A 27,898-nucleotide genomic window follows, 5' to 3' on the forward strand; every position below is an offset into this window, starting at 1 on the left:
GTTGAAACCGTCGGCTGAACTGAAGTCAGAATGCGCATTCGTCGGTTTCCATGGTAGTGGCCGATGGTGGTGGTGGTGGTGGTAGTGGTGGTGGTGGTGGCGCAGCGGAGGAGCCCGGTAGCTGTGCCCGTGGTGGGGATTGACGGAACAGACCGTCTGCCGGGCTCTGGCTGGTGGCGCGTTCACAACCAGGTGTCGATGCCGCGGAACCTAAGGTTCTGTTCACATGATGGCCGGACAGTTTCCAACTATATAGACACGCGTGACCCTTTTCGTTTCGAACGGGGGAGTTCTTCGTCCAACTGTTTCATTCATTCCTTCAAATTGTATGTAATTGTACATCTTTGTACGTTTCGAATTGCGTTCGAATTGAAAATTGTTGACACGTCGAGTCATTCTAATTTCGACCTCTTTAACGGATCTTTAACGATCTGTGCGGATGTTCGATTCGAAAAAATTACGAGGGCAGCTCGTAATTTATTTCGAAGCGATCACGATGTTCCCTTTTTCGAAGACTAAGCACGCGCGTTGAACTTTAATAACTTTCTTGTGGGCGCGTTGGACGGTTGCAGCATCGGGATAGCGAAACCACGCAAATACATTTTCCTCCGCCCGCCCTTCCTACCTATCGCCGATCTTGTAATCACTTATAAAACGATCCGCCCTTTTCCTTTGCCTTTTTTCATCCCGAGAGCTGAGTTTACCCTCGTGCATCGAGCCAACAATCCGCGAACCGTGAACACGCGATCGTCGAAGATCGATAAATGGATCTCTCGAGGCCTGCGTCTACGCGAATCTCCTCCGTTCGTCGTGTTTATCCAAGATCGAATCGAGTTGTAGTAAATCTTGAGTTAAAAAAAAAAAAAAAGAACGGGTATTTTTCCCTTCGAGACAATGTAAATCCTCCGTAAAGGTAGAATATATCTACGGTATTGAATAGAGCGTAAAAATCTTGCTGGAATCGGAACAATAACAAGAAAGTTTTATATATAGCAACGTTTCTTGCTTCAACGGGTCGTCTACAACGAGGAAGAAAGCTTAAAATGCAGCTTCTTAATGCACCCAGCCTCCTTTCTACGCTTCTTTCCTCCCCTTCTTCATCATCTTCCCAAACCTACCCACCCACCCACCCACCCTTCGACCCAACCGATCATTACACGAAAAATATTCGCTGAAAACTTCATCTCTTGCTCTTACCTCTTACCTCCAAAAACACTCGCCTAATCTCGACGAAATTAAAACACACCGCAACACATGGTATTCTCCTTCCATCCGAGAATCCGTTCTTCTTCGCTCGTTGTCCGTGTAATCCTTCTAGATCTACCGTAACATACCACGTGCGCGCATGTGTTCTAGCTCCATTCATCAGGCGACCCTTTTCAACGGCCCTTTTCATCATCTCTCGCATAGGGAAGAAGTCGAAGCGAACAGACGCCAACCAACTTCTCCTTTCGAATTCTTTTCGTTCGTTACCTTTCCCTTCCTATTTAATTCCATCTTCTCCTCTCATCCTCGTTTCGCTCGTTTCTTCAGTTATGGTTACTCCCTTGCGCGACCCCAACAGAAGAAGGAGGAGGAGGTGTTCAGGACTCGCGCGCGCCGCCTCGTTCCGCTGCTCCACTTTCCAGTCCACGAGATTTCCAGCCTCGGAACGAAGAATGCATCGCTATATTGAATCGCCGCGGATCCAACGTCGCGCGCGCGAATGCTTTCGGCCGAGTGAATTAACGCCGCTTCTATTTTTTTGCGATGAGTAACGGTGAAACGCAAATATTTGCCAAGAGTATATACACGCAACAAAAACGTCCCTCGTGGCCCGGCTGATTAATTGGCATGCCGAATAAAGCGTGTCCGAGCCCGTTTCGCGCTCACCACCGATGAATTAACCACTTCTCGTGTCGGTTAAATGCACTTTGAATTCTCCTCTTATGGTATTTCGAGTAATAATATCGATTTCCTATTTGTTTTCGTGAAAAACTCATAAATATACGTCGAATGATCGTCGAATACGTCAATACTTGACCGTGCCGGTTGCCTGCGCGTAGGCGTTTCCAGTGGAAAGAGGCAGGAAGTTCTCGTCTAATCTCGAGTCGTTGTAACTTGGGATACAAGCTCTTAATCGAAGTGTTAAGTTCACTCGTAGAGTGAAGCCAATTTTATTCGACGCGTTGCAACAAGTTGAGCTGTCGTAATGGCTCGATTCGGTGTTGTCAGTGATAGTTTAATAAGCAAAAACAGTCTCGTCGAGTACAATGGTTGCGCGACGACGTTATCCTGCATAATAGTTCGGTTGGTATCGGGCCAATTGCATTGGCCTACTCGCAGCTCTGCCTTCCCGTGTTCGAGTACAATTTAATTTGCAAGCGAAGAGCGCCTCAGCGTTCAAGTGGCACCGGAGTTCTCGGTTTCACCTGGACGACTCCCCCGGTTCCGCTCTATTCCGGATTTAATGCTCGAGACGAAATCAATACGTAGAGATATCTCTCGTCTACCGCGAGTGCCGCTGTAGAGTCACTGCTCGCATCCACACCCGATGCTCCTCTTTTTCTTTCATTTTTTTTTCTCTCTTTTTTTTTTTCTTCTTTTTATTTTCCCTCGTTCTCGTCTCGTCTCCCGACGAGGGACCACCACGAGTCAGCAGGCCGGAAAGTATGTCAATAAAGAGAAAAAGAAGGAACGAAAAAGAAACGAGGGAACACGCTGCAGGAAATCCAATTTTTAACCCACTCAGACATGCAAAGATAGCCGCGTCGAATCAATCAAACGTGTTTCGAATCGATTTCGGAACCTGTCCGATATATAAAATCAAGTTTCCTCCATTTCCTATTTTCTAAATAACGTTTCTTTCCTATTCGATTCGATTATATCGTTGAAACTCTTTCAACGTTCCCGTTTCCATAAAGAAAAAAAAAAAAAAAGAAAAAACTAATAAGCAACTTCGTAACAAGAATCTTTGGAGATTCAACTAAAACTTCGCAAACTTTACCGTGGCCCGTTGAAAAGTGGCGAATACGATTCGATTCACCACTTGATTGAGGAGGGAGAAGACTTATTCTCGCGCTTTTCGCAACGAACGTTGGCATAGATCGGGAGGCGCAGACGAGCCGCATTAGTCGACCGATTCCAATCGTTCTCCTCGACGATTTTCAATTGTCCCGACGTGGGACAAGGCGCGAGAAACGCGAGAAAAGAATGGAGGGAAGTGTGCACGCGGCGCACACGCACACACGCGCATTGCTACCGTTCGCAGGGATAGGAGCACGAGTACGAGTGAGTATTATAGCTCCGGTAGTGCGTTGCCTTTCATTCGTCATTGTCCGAGGACCCTTTGTGGTGAACGCGCGAGAATGACTCGTACACATGGGTTATTCGGCGCGGGGAACGGGTTACGAACGTACGTGTGACGTGCACGCACGCGCGCGTGGGATTACGACACGGTTACAGCATTTTCCAGAATGCGTATCCAGAATGGCAAAACGGCGTGAAAACTAATCGCGCCGTGTGTGGCCCGCGACGAGCATCTAGCTCGAGGGCCGATGGAATAATGGAAAGGAGGAGGATGGAAAATCGGCTGGTGAGAGTCGAGTTTGAATTAGGGATAGAAAAGAAGAAACGAACCGAGAAACTGACGGGGAGTTTCTTCTCCTTTTTTCCCCCCCTTTTCTTTTCTTTTTGGATTTTTGGAGGTGCGGTTAAGCGGGCGATTCTGAAGATTGCACGCGAATTGTTCGCGCCAGTAATCGGGCGGAAGAAGTTTCAATCTACGGTTGAATATATGTGGAAGGAGAGGGGAAAGGGTGGTATGAATCTGGATAGCTCCAGGTTCTTTCGTTTGTTCGATTTTGGGCGATGAGTCATTAGCTACCAGGGGTTTACCCCAGTTGGAGGGTAAACGATATTCGAGAAAGGATATTCCTTTTTTCTTTCTCGTAAAAAAAACAAGAAGGAAAAAAATAATTTATCTGTTGACCACAACATGTCCAATCGATGCAACAGATTGGAAAGATCGATACGTAGGAAGTGAGAGAAGGTATAAAATAAGGAGGATGGTTAAATGGAAAAGTATACGGGACGCACATACGGGTCGTTGGAACGCCTTCGGAATGGCAGCCAGTCACGCTTTGGCGCAAAGGGTCGGTGACGCACTCACACTGGCCGGGTGAGTAAACCTAAAGGGAAGGAAGGACGTGACGACGTGAGTACGATGATATACACAAGTGGAAAATTTTATTACGAATAATTAGAATCGCGAGATATATATATAGAAACGGACAATTGGACAATAAATAATGGAAATTTGATCGAATGCGATAGACATTGAAACCGTAGAAGAAATTTTCCACAGGATTGTACCTTGTCTCCAATCCGTGAAAATTTTTCCTCCGTCTGTACGGTTTGCCCTGGGGCCATGGGAAATTTGGCAGAAACTATCCGCACACGTGCTCTGGTGAATATTTTAAAACGCAACGGAAAACGGATATTTCTTCGCCGAGTAAAATCGGTTGGCGGATAAAATATAGAAACGTCGAAAAATGCCTGGATACGATACGTATTTTCATAAATCGTGTGTATTTTCATCGCGGACCTCTTTTGTCGTAGACTGTACCGTCGTTCGATAATTAAACGGAAGATAAAAAGCAAGGCTGATAGAATGCGACGAAGGTTTATTTTGGCGAGACGCCTGGATTACGGGAACCCGTCGTGCTTTAATGCAAGGAGGCTTGCAGCCTGACAATAAAGGGGTGAATAAGCTGTGGGCAAACATATAGCGGAAGGCAGCCGTTATTGAACACGCAGACTTTCAAACGTTAAACTTCGATTAGAGCGTCCGGACAATGGTTGGACGAGCCGTTTAGTTTACCATTTTAATTCTATTTTGCAAGTCTTGTGCGTATACTACTGTCACTCGACTCCTCGATTTGAACAAACTCATCGAGATACTTATTCGATTTTCGTGTATTGCAACTCGATTTAAATTATCGACAAAAAATTATACGTTCTTTGAACGAAAGGGGAGAAACATCGAAACGTGTTGGACAAAAATTTCTTGTCTCCGTTGTACGTCGAATGACCGTCTGGAATATCGACGCGCAGCTTGCATCGCTCTCCTACAAATTGGCCCATCGTGTTTTTATATTTTGATGAAAATTCGCAAATTGATCTTTAACAAAGGTTTTCTTTCAAATTATTTAAATTAACTTGAATTAACGAGAATGAAGTGTTTTGACACGAAGAGATAAAATTGCTTTATTTTAAGGATATTTAAAAATCCATTTCGATTTTTAAGTGTATTTATTTTTTTTCGACATTCGTTCGACCAACCAGAAGTTGGTGACAAATCCCTATAAACCATTTCATGCGTGCTATTGGATAGACAGGATATGGGGAATGCGAAAGGGGACGTTTGAATAGGATTTCCAAGGAGAAAACATTCTGACGCATGCACGTTCCTCTAATCGAATTTAAAAACACGATTGAATATCCGTTCAGGAAAGACACGCGATTATCCGACGCGAAATTCATCGAATTTCTTGTTATTCCAATAAAAGTACCAGTGTGTACAATCATCGATCGATTTAGAAATCAACAAAATAATTCACAATTTCCTTTAAAAATAACAATGAAATAATCGAAATATAAACTCATACGAATATTTGTATATAGATTTTATATTTATTACGCGTATAAGGTACATAGTGTATTACCATATAAATTATATATATATATATACCATACAATACACTATGTATTAAATATATCGAAATACTCAACGCATTATTCTTAAAAATTTACAAAATTGGAAATAAAGGTACATCGAGTGTAATACTAAATGTAACAAAAGAAGAAAAAAAAGAAGAAAAGAAGAAAAAATGAGAACTGTACATTGGAAAGATGCGCGTGAAGATGCATTTTGATTCTCAGCTTACTTCAGCTTAGATGCACTCAATGACGATGACATTGATTATGAATTCATGAGTTGGTCGAGGACGGCTGACATCCACTTCTTCCTCTTCGTTAGTTTAGACACGAAGAATGAAGTTGTCTTTTAAAGCACACTACTCTCTTGTCATTCTATCAACTTGAAGAGAATGCACGAGAAAATCATGCCGAAAAACTATGAAGAAACATTAAAAATAATAATATTAGAAATTATAAAAAAAAAATAACCATATATCTAATTTTTACCAAGAAAGATGTAAAATGAAAAGGACGGGTGTTCTCGAACATCGAATGTAATTAGATCGATGTTACGTTCATAATCATAATTATCGCAACATTCGAAAGTAAGAAGAAAGGAAAAGCGTTTCTCTTCGCGAATTGGCAGAACTGAATGGAAACGCATTTGTTAATGGATTTTCACTTGCGTCAAAATTGCATTAAAATGCAAATGAAAACGGCGAAACTCTTACCATCAAACACGCGACTGCAATACCAGCGCCACCCATGATTGTCGCATGCTTTTGCAAGTAAATCTGTGTTCCATTGATGCAACCGACGAGATAGGCATTCGAGGGGTTCACTGTGTCTGGTCCAGCGTTGCAGTTGAATCGCTGCAACATAAGATCGATCGGGTCACCATGAGAAACAATTCGGTTTGAGAAAGTCGATCGAAATCGATGTGAAAGCGTGAGAGGCAAAGCTGCAGACTCGAGGTCCGATTAACAGATTACCAATGGAATGGTTATTGCATTTCTGAATATAATCGATAAGTCGTGGCCGATGTTTCGAAATTCCGTAGAGAATCGTTTGAATCGGGCTTTCCTAACGATCCATTTCGAATTGCAAATATAAGGTATTGAGATTCGAAGTCGATGAATTTTTATCGTTGGTCGATACAATGGTAGGTATCTACCGAATCGACTGTTGGTATTCTCCATTGTTTTTCGAATATGATTTAAATAAAAATGAATATAAAAAATTGTTTTTCTCTGATTTTCCCTTTTTTTTTTTTAGCGAAGAATACATGATTTACGCGACAAAGAGCGTGAACACCGTTGTTTGTAAACCATTCGCTCATGAATTATGCAAATAGACGCAAATTGAAAGCAATTATATTCGAGCGCCAGACAGATTCATTTTTTTTCTTCCTTGATTCTTGAAATATCATTGAATCTCATCAAGGTAATAACGCTAGACTCGTATAACGATGGCTCGTGTGCGATGAGTATCCCACGTAAATCACTAATTACTGCAATTACATATGCACGGATTCGCCGACGACTCCGAGAACGAGCTCGTTAAGAAAATTAATCTTTACCTGTCCAGGTTGAATCTCGCGACAGCAACTCTGCGGTATAGTGAGTCCCCAATCTCTCCAACCATTTACACCACAGCAATGGAGCTAAAAAATTATGAGAGCAAAGGAAAAGATATATTAGTCTTAAATCAGATGAATATCTTTCATGATACTCAAAATTTGTCGCGAGTCAAGAGTATTTCTTATCTCGCGCTTACCTTCGACTGTGTCATGTCCCAGGCCTCTCTAACTGCTTTACGACTATCGTAAAGTCTCATCGAACTCGACATTTCCCTTTCAAGCGTGTTCATTAGTTTTTCACGGAACACGTACGCGAGTACTCCGCCAATTAATATGGTTACGAACAGAAGGAACACGATGATGAAGTACTGAAATCAATTTTTTTGATTACGCGTTACATAATTCAATCAATAAAGTTTTGTTTGTTAAAAAAGCGTAGGAGCATGGTATAATCAAATTTACCGTGAGAAGCATGCATTTAACTTCTCGAGATGCACCTAAGCAACCGAAGAACGATGTTAGAGCAACGATGATCCCAGCGACCAATAGAACGTAAATAGCACCTGTTAACAAATCGTTTCCTACTAGTTCGCCTATCCATGGTACTTTGTCCAACAGAGCCCACGTTGCTAATCCAATTATCGCCACTCCACCGATCTAAAAAGTTATTTGCACATTATTATCATCTCTAATTAGAAAGATTTTTTAACCATAATTTAATTATTTCAAATACTTACGAAAATTACCAAGTTCATAAAAAACAAGGAATATTTCATACAACGACCGCAGCCATCCATTTCCGTGCCGTATCCCATTTTTCCTTATTCTTCGATTCTGCAATCGATCAAAAAAAAAAAAAAAAATAAATAAATAAATATCAATTTAAATACTCAGACTGTGAATGTAAAGTTTTAAAATAAACACAAAGAAGAGACGTAGAAATCGTAAATTATCGACGTGTAAATTACTTTTACCGACTAATTTACGTGTAATTTCGAATGCGATCCGTTTGGGATATAATTGCAAAACTATACATTTGACACTGTGAATCAATGATTAGATAAACGTTTTGAAAATATGCAAAGCATTCATCAAGGTGGTGATACTTGGAAAGCCTCGGAATGTTATTTTGCAAGTGCAACAGTGATTCTATATCTGTATAAGGAACAATCGCGTAATCTTAGTCATTATAATTCTCGAAGACGTCTGATCAGACGTTGGCTAGTCGATTTAGTAATTATTTCCACACTGATGTCACGGCAGTATCTTAGAAATATTTTTTATAATTTCATAAAACTCGTCCTCAACTTTTCCCTTCCGTCGACCCACATTTTTGTCATTGACCGTAATTATGCCACTATGTATACTTGAAAAGTATGTGTAAAGGTAAAATTGTATTCGAAATCGATATAATCTAACATTTCGAATATATATTTGCTACATTCGCAAATGCAATATTATGATTTTTTCAGCGAATCTGAATATAACTGATTTTTAAATATTTTTGTTTCAACACTTTATAACGAAATATTTGCTTGTATCGTATGTAATACGTAATTTCAAATTTCAAAACGAAAAAAAAAAACTTTACTCCATCATACTCCTATTCATTTATGTAAAATTATCGAATGAATCATTCAGAAAAAATAATCTAGATACAACTAATTTCTAAATAAACCGCGCAAATTCCTCCCCCACAGTTAAATGCGTCATGTTTTTCAAGATCATACGTTGATACAATGACTAATATTCCCTTCTATTGTTAAGGAAATCATATAGTACTAAATCAACATGGTACTATATCACGCCCGCCATTATTCTCATAACTAACTCATGAATTTATTTCACGTGACGTAAGAGATCACACGATCGATTTTGTATGTCGTGAGCATTGAGCTCTCCTCAATGTTTCAACCTTTCGAAAAAGTCTCGACGATGGAATATCGGTCGAGTTCTCTTCGCACCTGCTAACCGCTATGAATGATGACCTTCGTTCAGATGAGGGTATATCGGTAACTTCTCTTGAGGCCAAGAGAAATAGGTCATTTCAAGTCGGTGATTAATATTCTATTATTCTTTATCGTGTATATCGATATGGAAATTATATACGAAGCTAATTTAGATTCTGCTTTATATACTCGAAAATGCATTAAAGAGAAAAAGATAGAGAGAGAAGGAGGGAATTTAATATACTCGTGATAAGCACTTAAGAGAAGATAGAATCGTTAAGATAGGATTAATCTTTCAAATTCTCATTATATCCCCTGTGATATTTTTTTTTTCTGTTTATGATTTTTATCGTGGCATTTCAAAGGCACGCAATCTTGAATCTTGAGGAAGTGAATTCTTAGCTGATCACGAGAATTATTCAATTATTACACGTAATCTCGCGCAATTTCCTTCAACGGATTTGACCTAAATGAAGAAAACTCGAACAATATCAAAGGCGATGTAAGGAAAAAGAAGAACATTATTTACACGTAAATCCACATCTTCCTGGGCACATGCGTGCGCAGGAATATTTAAATTTTCACTAATTACATATATTCTTTATAGCGATTCTTATCGTGTTTCAAGGAAACAATGACGTTGGTGCTTTTAAAGCATTTTATTCATTTTATCCATTATGAAATTGTATTATTTTTCTTGTTTTTTTTTTCTCTCAATTTTTAATTAGTTATTTCCATCGGCTATTACAGTCAAATACCGCGCATTTTATAATGATGATGTAATAGCTAATGCTGATTGAGAATGCTGGTACCTATATCATTCATCATAGAAGCTATTCATTCCGATATTATACGAAAGAAGGTTATTCAGAGGATCAACAAATAATATTCTCTTCAAAACTCGATTCAAGAGATTGTCCTGATAGAATCGCACGAAAGCTTTGACAATTGTCAATAGCGTTTCGATCATTGTTCATTGAAGATAATAAAAGTGAATCTTGGAAGTTACGTTATATTATATTTTCGTGCTATTAACTGGTAACTAGATAAGTACACGCTTGTTTATTTAATTAAACTTATATCTTAATACATGTTTATCATCATGAAAAAAAATCACGTAATATCGCGTGTATACTATACATATATAATTAGGCTCGCATTTATCGATATTTTTTATAGATTTTATATTTTACCAGTCACCATGGGCAAACCTACTTTGTTTTACTTCGTAATATGCCACGTAACTTGATCTGTAACTTAAAATTTTAACTTCGTATTTCTTTTATAGCTTAGATCCAATAATCCATGATCAATCACGACAATAATTTACTTGAACTTGACACAACAGGACGTGATTCGATGAACAACAATTAAGAATCAACTTAAACGCGTAAGTGTTATGTAACGACACCATGTAGTGCTACGATATCGTGAGCTGGAAGGACAACACCGGTTTTGCAACAAGCTATAAAGCTACTACTTCTCGAGAGTAGTAGGCTCGGTCACGCATCGACATACTGCCTCAAAGACACGTTATCCGAAAGAGAAAGTTCCGTCTCCCTTCGCATTAAGTAATCCACGAGCAATATAAAACATAAAAATAATACCTAAAGCAACTAAAGAGTATATGACGTCATCGAAATGCTTCCTTCCTCATCCTGGACGAGTAACCGGGCGATACTAACTTAATTAGGACGACGTGTAGTTTCCTTTCCGCGTCGTAATTGCAACCGTTTGAACGACTTCAATGCGTATTGATCACATTTCGTCCGAGTCTCATCGCCCTCGTCATCAAAAAATAGAATGTTTTTTTTTTATGATATAACAATGTATAAATCGATGCTAATTTATTTAAATATTCATAATAGAAGAAATAAAAAATTTTTTTATTCTAATAATTGATGTAGAATAATTACTAATAATTTCATGGTAATAGTTAAAACATCCTCTTCACATTGTAATTAGTTTTTTTTTTTTTTTTTAAATTTTAATCGAGGAATCGTGCGAAATTTTAATCTATTAAAACTATTATGTTAAGTGATCAGCAATGCGTTTCACTCTGGAGTCGTTATTTATCATTTTTCTTCGGAAACAGTGGCGAAACAAACATTTGTTGATTTATGTGGAAAACATGAAGCGACAATGAAGAATCTTAAGAATGTAAAATGTTGGTAAAACGTTGAGCGTATTTTAGCGAATAAAACCGAAGATTAAATCAACAATTAAAAACGTGTTTCTTATACTGAATTCATGCGTCACAATATTACGAATTAATTTGTAGCTTTCGGTTAGTTATTTACTAAGAAATGAGTCAGCGTTCAAAGATTTGGCACATTGCCAATAAAGATTAAATCAGACATTTGTATACATATTATACAGAATCGAATAGTTACACGCGATATCGAAATACATCACAATACGTCACATATACTATCGAACTTGAAAAGAAAAAAAAAGTTAATAGGATCGAAAAAAAATTAAAGGAAGGCTTCCTTTCGATCAGTTGGTCGAAAGTTATGTTGTAACCGAGGTCAACAGGTTTTACACAGTCTACAGAGTATTTCTACGATAAGCAGAACTCGCATTCACGATGCTCTCGCGTCTACAATTACGCGCTCTTTCCTTGGCTTACCTTGCAACGACGCATAAAGCAAACGATCGCAACAATGCCATGCTTTGTAACAATATGGATACTGGAAAATTCCTGACTGTCATAATTGATTTGAGATGAATTTATTTAATATATAATACTGTAATAATGTATTTCAATTAATATAATTATGTAATATAATTATTTTATTATGATTATTATCGTATAAATTTATAAACGTATGTACCGCGCATGCGCCATTGCGAGAAAACATCGTTCATCACGATCGATCATTCGAAATCGAAATTGCTCGTGCGATATGGCGAAACGCAATCATAATCGTAATTCAAACTATCACTACTTGCAACATCACTATAATTTTTTAGAATTCGTGTTTGTGAATATGAATTAATCTGAATATTACCATCAACTGGCTAGATAAGATGAAATTGAATTTTCTGATAGATTCACATTTATCATTTATATGAAACATTGTAATTACTATATTTTATTTTTCATCATAAAATAAAAGCTGTGATAAAATAAATTTATGACGAATAATTAAATATATATTGTGATTGAAATTAAGAAAAATATCACAAATAATAATTGATTATTCATAATTAAAAATAAGATTGACAATCAAATACAATTTTATCTCGGTAAAGCTTAAAATCACATATAATTGATCATAATTGACAATTAACATTGGGAAAGATAATCAAAGAACATTACTCACTTGATTTTACCGTATGTTAGTCTTTTTCCTTCGTTGTCACCGATATTTGCAGCAAACGAAAAATAAACAATTTCTTTCACCAATGAAACGTGACACCGTTTCACGTAGCACGATCAAATAATATTATTTTGACAACAGTAAAATGCAAAAATCATTAGTTTCACAATTTTCTTAAATAATTTACTAATAATAATCACTCGATAACTTGGATAATTATCGCTTTTAGTTCAGGCACGAAGTTACGGCTCGAGTATCGGCGTGGACACGCGCGATTTCAGGCCGGGTCTGAGTGAAACTGAAATGGTAAAACCGACAAGACTTCTCTCTTGCTCCCTTCTGTTTCTCCCTCTCTTTCTCTCTCCTTCCCCGTGTTGCTCAGTCTCCCTGATTATTTCCCTCTCTCTTTCATATTATTTCTTTCTTCGTTTCTCTCTTCTTCTTGCTCTCTTTCTCTCTTTTCTTATTCCATTCCTCTTCTGTGTTAGTTAAATCTCTCTTTTCCACCATGAGCTATCGTTTATAGTGTCCTTGTGTCATACCTGACATACTCAACGCAAATCCTTGTCTCTACATATGCTGCGTGTATCGTGCGATTCGATGCTCGGAGAATCCATGCTTCAAAGAGAGGGGCAGAGCTACCGAAAGTAGGGTACGACTACGTCTTTGACCGTTGCGTGGCAGATATATGTATATGCAATGAGATAGATCCTATATTTTTATATCACATCGTGCCAGATGGAGTATGATGTCGGAATGCTACACATACATATATATATATATATATATATATATATATATATATATATATATATATATGTATATTTACAGAAACCTGTATTAATCACAAGAAACAAGATTCAATAAATTTTTGTGTCACCAGTTATTAGTATGTATGATTATTACCATATACGTCAATGTAATCTAGGTCCAATTTATTTAAACTTATTTAATAGTCGTGTATCATTCCTAAGTTGATACAACAAACAAATAAACATGAATGCACGATACACGATCGAATAACACAATATAACAATTGAATTCTTAGAATTACTAGATTTAATTAATGAATTCTTCTCCTTTAATAGAAGAAAGGTCATTATGTATATGAAATTTCTGAATAATATTATGAACCGTCTATTATAATCTATTAGAATTCCGAATGAATATTTATATCTCTTTTCGTGATAATGAAATATATATATACATATTTTTTTTTCTTAGAAATTTCATGAAATATACCAATTAGTGTAGAATGTAATATTACAAATAATGACTTATATTTGGAATTTTAAGTAACACGAATAATTAATTTGATATATTACAAAGATTATTAATGATAAATTCATTTCGCAAGAAATTATATTTATATTTAGTTTGATGCATTTTAACATTCTAATTATTTTTTACTTAATAAACATGATTTAATAATGCAAAAGTAATATTTTTCGTGTTTGTGCAATATAATTAAAATATAAAATATTTTTAAAAGAATTTTTATATATAATCATTTTTATATATAATCGTTACATTTTTGATGGATTTAAAAAAATGGAATGATTTAGAATGATTTAACTTTAAATAAACTTATAAAGAATAATTTATCTTTAGTCAATATTTGTTATAAAAAAATTGAATGAATAATTTATGACAATTATGGTTGTATAGATCCTATTCTTGCAAAATTATTGGCAATATGGGTAGGACATATTCTTCATCTATAGCATTTTGTCATCTCCAAAGTTAGTTCTTGCCTGATCTAATTTCATCGTTTGTTCAAACGATGGCTCCACCCGAGTAATAATCATCAACTCAAATTGAACCGATCAGCAGTTGAGACCTTTCTTATTTTTTGCTACCATAAGGGTTGTAAGTGATAATAAACTTAAATAATAAAATTCACTAGTCATAATTTACAAATCACATAACATATTTTACAAATTTATATAAAATAAAATAAAATTTTGAATAAATATTTAGATTATTGATTATTATTTAATATTACAATATACATTAATAGAAAATAAATCACAATCTAATATGTTAAATTATTTATTAGATTATTTAAAGTTTATATCACTGAAATAATATACGGTTGAATCTATTTTTTTTTATATTTATATTCTACATAATTCTACATAATTCATATATAATTTTTGTAAATAATGATACATTAACCAATATTATATATTTATCTTAATACTTGACTTTTTTTAATAAATTTCTTTTAAGATTTTTATATATACAAATGTTATAATTTTCATTCTATTCTATTTAAATATAATTATTTTATGATATAAAAATTAATTATTTTATCCCATAATATGCTATTATATTGTGATTTAAAACTTATAAATTACTTTAATGTTTGATATTTTTTATAGATAAATAAATAAAATTAATGTATTACTTTTATTTATCAATCTATAAATAAAATATAAGTAAACGAATATTCACAATCCTTTGATATATATTAAGGATTTAAGAATGTAATAAAATATCGTATCTAATAAAATAAAATGTTACAAAATAATTTATTTTTTTAAAATATACTTGTAATATTATTGTATTCAAATAATGAACGATATATCGATATCTAGTCTATTACATACACAGTAGCGATATATCGATCTTAAAATCACAGTACACCAAATCGTCAAGATGGTGGCAAAGAATTCAAGGTTTAATAGGCGCGGTTCCTTTTGTTCGTTATTTGGACAGGCAAAGTGACATTGTAGCGCATAATAAACGATTTTAAATATCTATAAAAACAGCTGATTTCGATTTTGAAATTGTTGATACTTTTATGATCTATTTTCTATTGGTTTACACGTCAGCTGACACATGTTTATGTACAACTTGAATGTACGCATGTAACGTGCATAAAATTTTATCCAAAAAGATTGCCAAATCAAAACGGTCATTCTGAAAAATCTCGTTCGAGAACAAAATGACGTTGCATATTATGGAAAAATTAAAAGATAAGGGGTGGTGCGTATACAAACAGATGTATTTCGTCACACTTATAAATGTCTTTTAAAAACAAATATTATTTTAAATTTGAACATATAAATATTTATAAATGTTTGAATTAGGTATATTACAGATCATGGTTACAATAGTGCAAGTGATTCTGGAAGTGTTATTGATATACAAAAAATTATTAAACGATTATTGGATGTAAGATTAGCATTTTATAATTTTTTCTTTAAAAGAAAAATGATATTTTTATATTTTAATTTTTTTTATTTATATAGCTTGATTTAAGAGAGATTGGTAGTGGTCAAGGAGATATAATTCAGGGTAATATTGTATTACAAATACAAAAAATACGTAATGTAGCTGCTCCTAAAAATAATGAAGAGTCTCGTGCAGCTCCACGTTTATTAAAATTCTTTTTAACAGATGGTAAAAATAATTTTCAAGCTATAGAAATTGAACATATTTCATTTTTAAGGTACCTCAAAATTTGACTAATTACATATAAATAATAATTATCCTTATATTCCAGTTTTCACAAGCAATTTATATTATGAATTTATATGTTTATAGTTTAAATACACCTCCTGGTACAAAAATATTAATTGGTTGCGGAAATCTACCAATTTCTCATGGAATTATTTTATTAAGACCTTCAAATATAGCACAAGTACTTGGAGGAAAAGTAACAAATCTTGTAGAAAAATGGGAATTGAACAAAGTATGTATATCATTTCATTCTAGTATGTATAGAACTAAGAAACATATTCTTTGTAATAGAAATTAGCATTACATATAAGAATGAGGTCTGCAGAAGAAGGTGGTCCACCACCATGGATACCATTTGGAAAAAAAATTATAAAAGTCTCTGAACAAGACAAAAATTTTAAAGCTTTAGCAGAAAAAGAAAAATCTAGTAAAGAGAATGCTGAATTTGAAGCTCAACGTAAAGATGCTATAGCAGAAGCTTCTAAACAAGGCAGTAAAAAAGTTTTTGGAGGAGGAAATAAACAAGTACATTCTATTAATTATCTATTATATTATTTAAATTTAAAAGAATTTTATTCTAATATAATTATTTTACAGCTCTTAGATCATAGTGTACAAAAAATTGTAGATCAAGGCTTTTCTATAGATCAAGCAGAATATGCCTTAAAAGTTAATCGAAATAATGTTGATAAAGCTTTAAAAAGTTTACAGAAAGCAGATAATAAGCATAAGTATATCTATTTTCTTTTATTTCAATATATTAAATTAATGTGACTTTTTGATTATCGATTTTATTTCTATTATTTCAGTACATTTAAAGAATCACGAGAATCGCGTGAACCTCGAAATAAACGATTCGATAAAAAAACCGAAGAAGGTAAACCAAGTAGCGGAAAAATCTCCCTTTTTGATTTTCTTGAAGATAAATTACCTTTACAATCTGAATCTACGGAATCAAGCAATCTATCCCAAAATAATTACACTCAAAATACAGAAAATAATTATGAAAAAATTGAACTTAAAAATAACGAATCACAAAGTGGGAAAAGTGGAAGGTAAATTTTATTCTTACTAAAGTTTTTTATAATTATAATTATAATTATAATATGTACTAAAATAAAAACTTTTTTTGTAGATCTCAAAAAGGAAATCGTGGATATCAAATTCCTCCAAGACTAGAAGAAAATAAAAATAGTAAAAAATCAAATTTTAATAATCCTACAACTCAATACTCACAATATAATGGAGGAAATCATTCTCAACAAAATCGACCACCGAGATTTCAAAGAAATCAAGATAATCATAGTTATACACAACAAGATTCTTTACATAAAACTTATCAAAAATCTCAATTAAATGATACTCGAAATTCTAATGTACAAATACGTACAGAAGGAACGAACATTATGAATAGTAATTATTATAAAGCTCCACAAGATCAACAAGGAAAACACTTCAGTGGCAGGAATTATAATCACTATGAGACTGATGTCAGGAATAGACAAATTTATGATGCTTCTTACGGTAGGCATAATCGAGCACAAGAAGATGGAACACATAGAGCTTATCCTGCAAACACAACTGATAAAAATTACAAAAACCAACTGAACAGATTTCAACCAAATGAGAATTCTGGTGGCAAAGGAACTTTAGGACCTAACAGCCAAAGAAGTCAGTATAATAGTAATCAAAATACACATGTTTCTCTTACTGGCACTTGGGTTTGGCGCGTAGGTGACAAATGTTTGGCTAAATATTGGGAAGATAATAGAGTAAGATAATACAATTGTTTATAATAAAACTTTGTACTATAATATTTACGTTTAATCTTGATTAATATTTCTAAAATATAGTATTATAATGCGAAAGTAACTGGAGTATCAGACAGGACATGTGTTGTTCAATTTAAAGGATTTGAAAATTATGAAGAAGTGCTTCAAGTGGATTGCTTACCTATAACAGACGATGTATGTAATTTATACATATATTCTTAGTATTTTAAAAATAATATTTAAAAATTATATTTTATTATAGAATCAAGTTGTTCAAGATTATGTTATGGATCAAAAACAAACAGATCAACGATTCAATAATAGACAGATGCGATACGAGCAAACTCAAAATCATATAAGTGGTAAATTTATAATTTTTTTATGATTATTTATATGAAATATATGAAAATACAAGTTATTTATAATAATTTCCATAGTAGGTATGGAATTTCGAAGAGGCGGAAGTGGTGTTGTTCCTGGAAATAAAGCTGTTTACAATAAAAAACGTAATCAACAAAGAAGCACACAACCTATTTATCAACCTCCGGCTCAACGATCTCAGAATTCTATGCCTATAAATACTCAAAATAATTCCATACTTTAATGTATTGTCAGTCATTTTTTTTTTCTTTTTTTTTTTTTTTTTTTTTAGTAAAAGTACTGAATGATGCTGAACTTAATAACTGTAGTTGTGTTGTTTTTAAAGACTGACCTTATGAGAAAAAAATACTCCATACTTTTCATGTATGGTAATTTATATCATAGGTCAATCAATTAAAACGTGATGTAAACGAATTTTGTGCCACAAATAATTCATAAATGAAAAATGTAATAAATGTACAATTATAGTATGAATTATTTCCTTACACAGTGAAAGTGAAATTAATAATAAAAAATGTAAAAGTAAGATATTTATTATAAGAAACATCAAAGTATTTATATTATAGAGAATAATCATGTGCTCTAATGTCAAAAGATTGTGCAGCATTTCAATATTTCGTCCAATTTCGCTAAAACAAAATACAATTTAAATGCATAATGTAAAAATTGTGCTGTATATTATTTGTAATTAATTTGTAATTACAGTTATTTAGAATGAATTACAGTTGTGAAAAACGAAAACACGTTTAAATTCACAAAAAATGAGTGCTTATTATTTATCTATATTTAAGTTATACAACAAACGTACATAATTAGCATAGAATAGAATAAATATTAATGTACATATATTTTTTTATATTTAAATAATTTTAAAAGAAAATGATAAAAATATGTTCAATTAATTTCTCTCGGTTTGTGATCACATACAAAGCAAAAAGATTAAATGATAAAAGAAGAATAGGTATAGAATAAAATTATGGAATTAATATTATTTATAGAGTACTATAAATGAAAAAATATTAAACAAAGAGAGCAAAATAGAAGAAGAATAGAGATAAAATAAAAATTAATTACTACTATCTCTTGAATGCCTGAGATATTTCTTCAAAGATAAAATAGAATAAAAATTGAAAATTGAGCCTCTTCTTTTGATACTCAGAAGATGGTGTTGATAGTCTATTCTTATTTTTTTTTATTTTTATTTTTCTTCTATTATTTTCTATTTTTTCTATATTATTTTTCATTTGCGACATTCTGAAAATGATAATGTTTTTCAATATTTCATCTTATTTCTATCCTTCTAATATTAGTTTTCTTTGCTTTGAATACGTAACAGATGAAGTACGAATAATCAATTTTTATCGTTTTTTTTCAGAATATCTTAATTTTTAATATAAAAAATATATATCACATGTCATATTCTCAACTTTAATGTATTTCTAATATATTATTATAAAATATATATGCGAATTTTGATATGAAGCATTATTAAATGATAGTGGTGAAATTTAAAAAAAATTTGAAATATGAATACAAAATTACATTAGATAAAAATAAAGATTGAATAAAGAATAAAAGAATAAATATTATAATGTAAGAAATTTAAACATTTATGGTAAGTTCAAAAAATTTGTTCTTTTTAATAAAAAAAAATTTTTATTATATCTTTTTATATATATTATGATATCACTAATAATTTAAAATATGTCACTAAATTCTTTATCTAGTAGTAGTCTTATATATGTCGTTACAAATAAAATTGATCATCTTGGAAACATTTCAAATTGACAATTGAGGTACGTTTTTAAGACGCCATCTATTGAATCTGAAAAATATAATAAATTTATATGTGGCAAACACGCCATGTCATTTCTATTTACAAATTTTGTAAATATATTTAATGTTAAAAAGATTAAATGTATTAAAAAAGTGCAATTTAATAACTGTGGTGATTGAGACATCTATACAGTTTTATCACTCGGACGCTGGTAATGCCACATCTATCGGGAGGTTTCGGTGAACAGATAGAGGTTAGCTTTTCAAATTTGTCACCCGAAGTATTTTGTTATATAATATTTAATTAATAATTTTTATTTTTAGGATTACGAAGTATTAAATTTACTTGGAAAAGGGGGTTTTGCAAGTGTATATCGAGCAAAATGTCTTCGCAACGGTATAGAAGTTGCAATAAAAATGGTAATTTGGATAACTTTTTAGGTTAAATATATATACATATATGAATATATATTTATTCTATAAATAATTATAAATAATTTTAGATCGACAAAAAATTAATGCAAGCTGCTGGGATGGTGGATAGAGTACATCAAGAAGTAGCAATTCATTCAAAATTGAAAAATCCAGCTGTACTTGAATTATATACTTTTTTTGAAGATGCTAACTATGTTTATTTAGTACTAGAATTATGTCACAATGGAGAACTTCAACGTTTTCTTAAGCTACAAGGATCTCGTGCATTGCCTGAAGAACAAGGTATTAACAAATAAATTTTTGATTTTTATTATTATTCAATATTTTTTATTTTTAGCTGGTCATATAATTAGACAAGTAGTACAAGGATTATTATATTTACATTCACATCGCATACTTCATAGAGATATGTCTCTATCTAATTTGCTTTTAACCAGAGATATGCAAGTAGTAAGTAAAATTGTAAATTCTTAATTTTATAATTGAATTGAATGTATTAAAAACAATTATTTTTTTATTGATAGAAAATAGCAGATTTTGGACTAGCTACTCAATTAACAAGGCCTGATGAAAAACATTTAACTATGTGTGGTACTCCTAATTATATATCACCTGAGGTCTGTTAAATGATTTAGAAATATATAAACATTTAGAAAGATATATTCATATTACTTTATTGAATTTTTTATATCATTATAGATAGCAACAAGATCATCTCATGGTTTGGAAGCAGATGTATGGAGTTTAGGATGCATGTTATATACTTTATTAGTTGGCAAACCTCCTTTTGATACAGATGCTGTTAAAAGTACTTTAACACGTGTAGTTATGGCTGATTATGTTATGCCAGCTCATTTATCAGATAATGCTAAAGATCTAATAGATAAACTTTTAAAAAAAAATCCAAAAGATAGAATTCGTTTACGTGATATTCCAAAACATCCATTTATAGCTAATTTAAAAAAAAATAAATTACACAGTGTAAGTAACAACTAAAATGATTAAGAAAGTTATTCATTTGTTTATTGTAAATATTTATATTAATAGGAAAAGAATATGAATAAAGGATTGTTAGGAGATGGTATTGTTGATTCAGGAGTTGGAAGAACATTATCTTCATATGAGAGACCAAGAATACGTTCTAGATCGGAAGAAAGAACATCAACAATGCCTAATGGTCTTATGTCTAATGGTTTTGGACCTATGATTAGTACAAAAAGCGAACCTTTATCTGAACCTATTATAAGAATGTATTCACGTAAAACAAATAGTATCGATTATCGCGCTAAACAAAATTCCGTATTAGCCGGAATACCATTACCGCCACAGAGCAAAATCTTTTCTCAATATGAACAATATAGCAATTGTGATACAAATCAAGAGATTGACAAACATAAAAATGATAAGTATAGAAAAAAAGAAAAGACTGAAAATTGTTTTGAAAGTACCGACAATGGAGGAAAATTACAAATTTCACCTCTGTCTACAGAAAGATTACAACCTACTAGACATAAAACGAAATATACAATTCTTACCATTTTAGATAATGGAGAAGTTTGCATTGAATTTATTAAACGTAAAAATGGCATAGTATGTATAAAAAATATAAATTTTAATTATCTTTTATATATAATTATCTTTTTTCTAGGAAAAAATAAGTGAAGTGTGTCGAATATCTAATGATGGTTTAAGAGTTATTCTTTATAAACCAACATCTTCAACAGATGTTGGTAATCAACCACTCCCATTACCAGCTCGTGGAGCAGACAGTATTTATTCATATGAAAATTTACCTTCTCGTCATCATAAAAAATATATATACGCTTCTCGTTTTATAAAACTTGTAAGAGCAAAAACTCCAAAAATAACTCTATATACTCAACGATCAAAATGTTTATTTATGGAAAATGGACCACATCCAAATTGTGAAGTTCACTTTTATAATGGAGTGAAGGTATGATAAATAAAATGAATTATAATAAATATTAAAGTAATTAAAATTTGTATTATTACAGGTTGAACGTATTGATGGTATTGTAAAAATAACAGAAAGAAGTGATGGTCCGATTTATATCGAGGGTGAATTTCCACCGTATTTAGACGATTATTACGAACATTATTCAGAATGTTATAAACGTTGTTTGTTGATAGAATCTACTTTTACATCTTTGGAAGCAGCTACAGATCATTCGTGTTTTCCTATCATTATTGGACGCAGGCCTAGTTCGGCCTTAAGTGATTCTCCTTGTTTACAAGGGAAAGAAAATATTTCGCATGCAACAAATAATACACCCGTAGTAAATAATTAATATAAAATTTTCATATAATGTGTTACATGTATATTGATATTTTTCAATTTATTAATATTTCAGATGCCATCTTTTGATGCGAGTTCCGTTATTTCAACAGTAGCATCACGGTCACGAAAAATGAATTCTGTACGAAATACTAGTAATAATAGTATTTGTAAAATAGCTATTCCAGATATATGTACCGCAACACAATTATCTTCTGGAGATATCCATATTAATTATAAAGATGGCTCTTCTTTAATTGTAAATAAAAATGTTTTATATTATATTATTAAAAATATTATTATTAAGAATATGACTTAATAAAAATTATTATTCTTAGGTCAACAATGGCGGTGATATAATTTATGAAAGTAGTAATGGTACTGCTAGAAGATATAATCTGCATTATCAGCAAAATGTGGAAGTACCACATATTATTAAAGAAAAATTACGTCATCTGCCAACAGTTATTGAATATCTTGTTCAACCGAAACATAAGAATATCCGGTAGTTTTAATTTTTTAACTATATATTTAGACATAAAATATTTTGTATAAAATATATAGGGTGGTTCGAATGTATTCCAAACAGTTTTTCTTTAAAATCAGTGCAAATACTAATTTTAATTTTTTTTTTTTTTAAATACATAAAATCTAAAATGATATTTACATTAGTTTTAAAGAAAATGAATTGAAATATTTTTTGGACCACTTAAAGTAGTATAATTATAATAATAGTAAAATAATTTTTATACAATTATCTACTACATATTTTTTAATTATGAATTATATAACGGATTTTTTGAATATAATAAAATGGATATATTTTATTTTATTTTTTTTTTTTTTTTACATTTTTACATTTTAATTTTAATTTATAAAATTCTATAATGTAAACAATTTAATATCTTTATATTATTATGTGTGTATGCCCGCGCACGTGAAATTTAAATTCAAATGTGATTTTTCATCAAATTTAAAATAAAACTATTTAACTTAGTAATGCTAGTTATTTAATTTATTATAGCATTATTTTATTCAGCATAAAATTTTATTAACTAAAAAAAAATATTGTGTTATAATTTATTATATTCTATATTTTAAGAAAACAATGATTCCATTTGCTTTTACCTTTTGTCGCCATATTGGTTTCTTTTAAAGAATTACTATAAAACGAGCGATGTTCCGAGAAAAAGAATATTTAATATAAAAATTAATGATTGTTGTATGAAATATTTTAAAGTATATTGATCTTCTTAACTTAAATTATTTAAATATATAAAATAAAAGATATTTTAATTAATTTTAATGAACGATTTAATATCAGTCTGTTAGTTTCATAGTCTTTATAAACCAGTGGTATATAATGTGCGGATGCGTAATTATGAGAAGTATGTGGGATGTTATTCACTAATACAATAGAATGACATTCAATTACGACATTAATTGAGAGAATTCTAGAGTTGTAGTTTCAAAATCAACAACAGACAATATTTATTAAAATAAACTTAACCTTGAACAACATTAAAACTAAAAAATGGGTAAGCAAAAAATTTGCAAAATATTTTTATTACATATGTTATAAAATGAAAAAAGGTTTCTTTTTCGAATAGTAATATTTCTTAGTAATGATTCAATACACCGGATAATCACATAAGATACACATCGTAATCTTATCTATCATATATAAGATTACTCATTCATCGTTTCAATCATAGTTTTACGGCAGACTTAAAATGAATATTGAATATTAAATTCTTAATTAAAAATGAGAAATCAACAAGACATAGGTGATATATTACCGTTACGTAGACGGTTTGAAAGTAATATTAGTGTTGATAGATTTTCCGAAAAAAGTCTTCACGGGCTTTATTTTGATAATCGATCATGTAGTAAGTTTTTTAATATAAACTTATATGTAACAATAAAGATTAAAACAATCGGTAATCTTCTACATTATAAATTAATATAAGAATATTTATTTACATATATTAATAAATCACTATTAAATATATTATAAATCACTAATAAATTTTTTTTATTATTTGTAGGAAGTATATGTAATGATTGTATGGCTAGAGTACCATATGCAACTCTTATTGCAACAATAATGTGTTGTTTAGGAGTAGGTATATTTTGTGGTACAATGTATAGAGGTGTGACATTAGGTTCTTTAATGATGGATCAGGTAAATCATCAATATAACTTTTTTTGTGATATGTTAGTTATTTTCTTAATATAATTATTAATAATCATATATTACAAGGTATTTCATTTACGACTTGGATGGTTAGAAGCTGTTCAATTGATTTTTGCAACAATTGGTGCTAGTATGGCAGCTTTAGGCTTTATGATATTATGCGTTGGTTGTCTTGCAACTGGAGCTACAAGACATAAAGTATATAGAGCTTGGAGATCTAGAGTTGGTGGACGTATTTCTTGTGCTGTTGTATGTAATTTCTGTTATTAGTTATATTATCATAGTATGAAAGATTATAAAAAAATGATATGTTTTATATTTTTTAGTTCATGACAATTACTTATATATTACAATTAGGTTGGCTTTTAATATTTGCATTCTTAGTTATAATTGCTTGGATTTTTACTATATTCTGGGGTTTATGCAGCAATCCTCGTGTCCAATCACTTGATCAATGTATTGATTTTACTCAATTTAGTAAGTTATTGTTTATTTAATAATTTGTATAGTTAGTTTTTATAATATATAGTTTTATATATTTTTTAATTAATCAGAGATTTTAAAAAAATTATATTTATATAATTATACTTAAATTTTTTTTTTAGGTTTTATATTCCCAAATAATACAAGAATAGAGGATATGAAAGTATGTGGACCACAAGAAGTGAAACTATTTTGTAAAGATTTTGTTGAAAAAGCAGTGATTATGTTTATTTTGGCAACAATAGCTGCTATGTTGGTTGTATTAAGTCTCATACATTATTTGATGTGTTTATCTGCTAATTATGCACACATTAGAGATCATGAAAAGTTTCAAGAATTACAAGAACTTCAGTACCTGCAAGATCCAGGGGATCCAGACTCTCCTCAACCTGGTATGGGAACTTTGAGTTCGCATCGTGCTAAGGATAGATTTTAGGATACGGCCCGCGAGATCTTCGCGATGAATCCTTTATAAAACATTGAAAATATCTATAAAAATTGACTATTTAATCTTATTCTTCTCTACGTACCTATACTCAGTATTCTACTAATTAATTAATATGATAGTAGTTTACTGATCGAGGATCTTGCGGGAACACTTTATGCCGTCCATTTTCTGCGACTGTTTTTAGCATTTATTTTTTTTAAAGTTATGAATTTATTATGACTAAAACAAAATATTTCATCTTTTGTAACATTAATTCTTTTGATTATTTGTTGAACTTCTAGCATTAGTGTATAATTATATAAAAACTATATAAAAACATTTCATTCTTCATACATATTTGTTAATTAAATATATTTTATTATATTTCAAATAAAATTGTATAGTACTATAAACGTGCAAAATATAAACGCACAAAGAATATACTTTATAAACTATTTGCTATATAAAGATATATATTGTATACTTGATTCATAAACAAATTTTTATTTGCAGTAATATATTACTTTATATTACAAATTTTTTTAATATTATATTCATAAGACTGTTTATTAACACAAATTATTATATTGTGTTTAATATTATTTTTATAAGCATATTTTTAAAATATTCAACTTTTTTGTACCTCTTTAAAATAAGATAAGGAAATTATTAATATTGTATATTGCTATTAAAAAATTCTAATTATGCTGAAGGAAAAATTAAGAATTATTATTTTTTATGTTCTTATTTCTAATTGAATTTGTAATAAATAATTATGATTTCTTTCAGCATAAATAATTATCTTATATCACAAATCTATTTTTTCTATATAATTGTTTGAAAAAAATCAAATTTATTGTAAAATGTTAAAGACAATAGAAAAATAGTTCAAATTATACTTTATGCATAAATTTTAAATGTGCCAAATTTAATGTGACTTAAACAATAAAAAAATTGTTACATATAATATATATTATTTGCCGAGAGACAAATTTTAAATTATATTCTCAAAATAAATTTAATTTACAATAATTTCATATTTGCTCAAATTGTTTGAAAATAGTTCAAAGTTCTATTGAGCATGCAATAAATTAAAAACGAATCACATTATATGTAAAAAATACATATCAAATTAAAAAATGCGTTTTATTTTACACGAATTAAAATAATACTATAATAAAAGTTGACGCACGAATTACATATAATATAATAATATAATAAAAAATGAATTTATTATAATTATAATTTTTTAGATACATTTTTATTTTTAATTATTTATATATGTCTGTAAGATTGAATAAAAAATATTTTCTAATACAACATATATATTTAATTTTTAAAAATAGTTTAAAAATTACTTTGAGAATGCTGTAATTGTTTTATTACATATTAATAGACAAATATTATTTTTTAATATGTACAATTAATTACAATTTGTACAGTAATATATATTAATTGGATTACTCATCATCAAATTGGAGATCCAATTCCAGATCAAGAGCACTCATTTCTTGAAAAGTATTGATGAATGTATATCGCGAAAATATCATGTATAACTTTCGAAACCAAACATATTGAGATTTGTGTGCAATCATACCTTTCTGTAAAAATAATTAAATTATGTTAATAATTATGAACAAAATAAATATATTTTTATTAACACATATTTTAGAACTTATATTTATTGTATATTTACTTTTATAATTTTTTTTTGATTATATGTTATTAAATACCAATATGAAGCAGTCAATAAACTAATTGGTAAATCTAAAAGTTGTACATATTTTCTAAATATATTTACAGATTCTAAAACATATAGTTTACAATCTGAAACAAATTTAAATTATTTAAAATTTTATCAATATCAAATAGTTCAATAAATAATAATACTTACAATATGGTACTTTTTTTTCTATGCATAATGCAGCTATGGCAAAGTATAAAGAAATATGATTTTTATGTCTGCTTATACCATGTTTATCAAATGTTATAACTGCATTGATTTTATAACTTTCTACATATTGTAAAATAAATTCTGCCACTATCTCTGTTGGCCATTGTACATTTTGATCATCAGGTAACTCTGTACTCCTACACATGTATTTATTGAACTAAGATAGAAGATTAAAA

General features: G+C 30.8%; 5 protein-coding genes across 10 annotated transcripts in view; 3 read left to right on the forward strand and 2 right to left on the reverse strand.

Moving 5' to 3' along the window:
- Positions 1-5,273: 5,273 nt before the first annotated feature.
- LOC122717475 (CD151 antigen) lies at positions 5,274-12,938 on the reverse strand. 2 transcript variants are annotated; one of them, XM_043941575.1, is made up of 7 exons: positions 12,537-12,938; positions 7,996-8,092; positions 7,721-7,915; positions 7,456-7,626; positions 7,259-7,342; positions 6,411-6,551; positions 5,274-6,115 (listed from the first exon to the last, which is right to left on the reverse strand). In XM_043941575.1, exons 2-7 carry the CDS (start codon positions 8,071-8,073, stop codon positions 6,068-6,070), a joined length of 717 nt encoding a protein of 238 aa, XP_043797510.1. In that variant the 5' UTR covers positions 8,074-8,092; positions 12,537-12,938; the 3' UTR covers positions 5,274-6,067. The 2 variants fall into 2 exon arrangements, with proteins under 2 accessions (XP_043797510.1, XP_043797519.1); XM_043941584.1 differs by lacking the exon at positions 12,537-12,938 and adding an exon at positions 10,815-10,965.
- Positions 12,939-15,209: 2,271 nt separating this feature from the next.
- Positions 15,210-18,624, forward strand: LOC122717893 (tudor domain-containing protein 3). 2 transcript variants are annotated; one of them, XM_043942392.1, is made up of 11 exons: positions 15,210-15,524; positions 15,629-15,713; positions 15,791-15,990; positions 16,086-16,233; positions 16,293-16,526; positions 16,599-16,732; positions 16,811-17,056; positions 17,137-17,773; positions 17,855-17,968; positions 18,036-18,135; positions 18,211-18,624. In XM_043942392.1, the coding sequence occupies exons 1-11, from the start codon at positions 15,484-15,486 to the stop codon at positions 18,375-18,377; spliced, it is 2,106 nt and encodes a 701-aa protein (XP_043798327.1). In that variant the 5' UTR covers positions 15,210-15,483; the 3' UTR covers positions 18,378-18,624. The 2 variants fall into 2 exon arrangements, with proteins under 2 accessions (XP_043798327.1, XP_043798337.1); XM_043942402.1 differs by having other exon boundaries at positions 18,214-18,624.
- Positions 18,625-19,934: 1,310 nt separating this feature from the next.
- On the forward strand, positions 19,935-23,366 carry LOC122717610 (serine/threonine-protein kinase PLK4). Of its 2 annotated transcripts, XM_043941846.1 has the most exons (12): positions 19,935-20,184; positions 20,255-20,350; positions 20,434-20,647; positions 20,703-20,815; positions 20,890-20,982; positions 21,065-21,346; positions 21,413-21,955; positions 22,014-22,319; positions 22,381-22,444; positions 22,517-22,662; positions 22,738-22,920; positions 23,000-23,366. In XM_043941846.1, exons 1-12 carry the CDS (start codon positions 20,146-20,148, stop codon positions 23,168-23,170), a joined length of 2,250 nt encoding a protein of 749 aa, XP_043797781.1. In that variant the 5' UTR covers positions 19,935-20,145; the 3' UTR covers positions 23,171-23,366. The 2 variants fall into 2 exon arrangements, with proteins under 2 accessions (XP_043797781.1, XP_043797775.1); XM_043941840.1 differs by having other exon boundaries at positions 19,936-20,184; positions 22,381-22,662.
- Positions 23,367-23,811: 445 nt separating this feature from the next.
- On the forward strand, positions 23,812-26,267 carry LOC122718140 (neuronal membrane glycoprotein M6-a). Of its 2 annotated transcripts, none has more exons than XM_043942903.1 (5): positions 23,812-24,199; positions 24,710-24,846; positions 24,925-25,107; positions 25,185-25,335; positions 25,464-26,267. In XM_043942903.1, the coding sequence occupies exons 1-5, from the start codon at positions 24,196-24,198 to the stop codon at positions 25,775-25,777; spliced, it is 789 nt and encodes a 262-aa protein (XP_043798838.1). In that variant the 5' UTR covers positions 23,812-24,195; the 3' UTR covers positions 25,778-26,267. The 2 variants fall into 2 exon arrangements, with proteins under 2 accessions (XP_043798838.1, XP_043798827.1); XM_043942892.1 differs by lacking the exon at positions 23,812-24,199 and adding an exon at positions 24,222-24,550.
- Positions 26,268-27,122: 855 nt separating this feature from the next.
- LOC122718145 (N-acetylglucosaminyl-phosphatidylinositol de-N-acetylase) overlaps positions 27,123-27,898 on the reverse strand; it is a 70,177-nt gene continuing 69,401 nt past the window's right edge. For both annotated transcript variants that reach the window (XM_043942921.1, XM_043942912.1), the window contains 3 exons: positions 27,663-27,859; positions 27,465-27,595; positions 27,123-27,369 (listed from right to left, as the gene is read on the reverse strand). In XM_043942921.1, coding sequence (XP_043798856.1) covers positions 27,229-27,369; positions 27,465-27,595; positions 27,663-27,859 — 469 coding nt within the window. In that variant the 3' untranslated portion in view covers positions 27,123-27,228. The remainder of the gene's footprint in view (positions 27,370-27,464; positions 27,596-27,662; positions 27,860-27,898) is intronic.

This window comes from Apis laboriosa, unplaced genomic scaffold (assembly GCF_014066325.1).
Source record: "Apis laboriosa isolate Shangri-la unplaced genomic scaffold, ASM1406632v1 scaffold11_cov152, whole genome shotgun sequence".
Classification (NCBI taxonomy): domain Eukaryota; kingdom Metazoa; phylum Arthropoda; class Insecta; order Hymenoptera; family Apidae; genus Apis; species Apis laboriosa.

Coding starts and splice junctions, on each gene's coding strand:
- LOC122717893 (XM_043942392.1), top strand. CDS start 15,484: ATGACGTTGCATATTATGGAAAAATTAAAAGATAAGGGGTG. Junction 15,991..16,085: donor GAACATATTTCATTTTTAAG/GTACCTCAAAAT, acceptor ATATGTTTATAG/TTTAAATACACCTCCTGGTA. Junction 16,733..16,810: donor AAAGCAGATAATAAGCATAA/GTATATCTATTT, acceptor CTATTATTTCAG/TACATTTAAAGAATCACGAG.
- LOC122718140 (XM_043942892.1), top strand. CDS start 24,427: ATGAGAAATCAACAAGACATAGGTGATATATTACCGTTACGTAGACGG. Junction 25,108..25,184: donor GACGTATTTCTTGTGCTGTT/GTATGTAATTTC, acceptor TATATTTTTTAG/TTCATGACAATTACTTATAT. Junction 25,336..25,463: donor TATTGATTTTACTCAATTTA/GTAAGTTATTGT, acceptor TTTTTTTTTTAG/GTTTTATATTCCCAAATAAT.
- LOC122717475 (XM_043941575.1), bottom strand. CDS start 8,073: ATGGGATACGGCACGGAAATGGATGGCTGCGGTCGTTGTATGAAATAT. Junction 7,916..7,995: donor TTATGAACTTGGTAATTTTC/GTAAGTATTTGA, acceptor ATAACTTTTTAG/ATCGGTGGAGTGGCGATAAT. Junction 7,343..7,455: donor GGGACATGACACAGTCGAAG/GTAAGCGCGAGA, acceptor ATAATTTTTTAG/CTCCATTGCTGTGGTGTAAA.
- LOC122717610 (XM_043941840.1), top strand. CDS start 20,146: ATGCCACATCTATCGGGAGGTTTCGGTGAACAGATAGAG. Junction 21,347..21,412: donor AAAAAAATAAATTACACAGT/GTAAGTAACAAC, acceptor TTATATTAATAG/GAAAAGAATATGAATAAAGG. Junction 22,320..22,380: donor ACTTTTATAATGGAGTGAAG/GTATGATAAATA, acceptor GTATTATTACAG/GTTGAACGTATTGATGGTAT.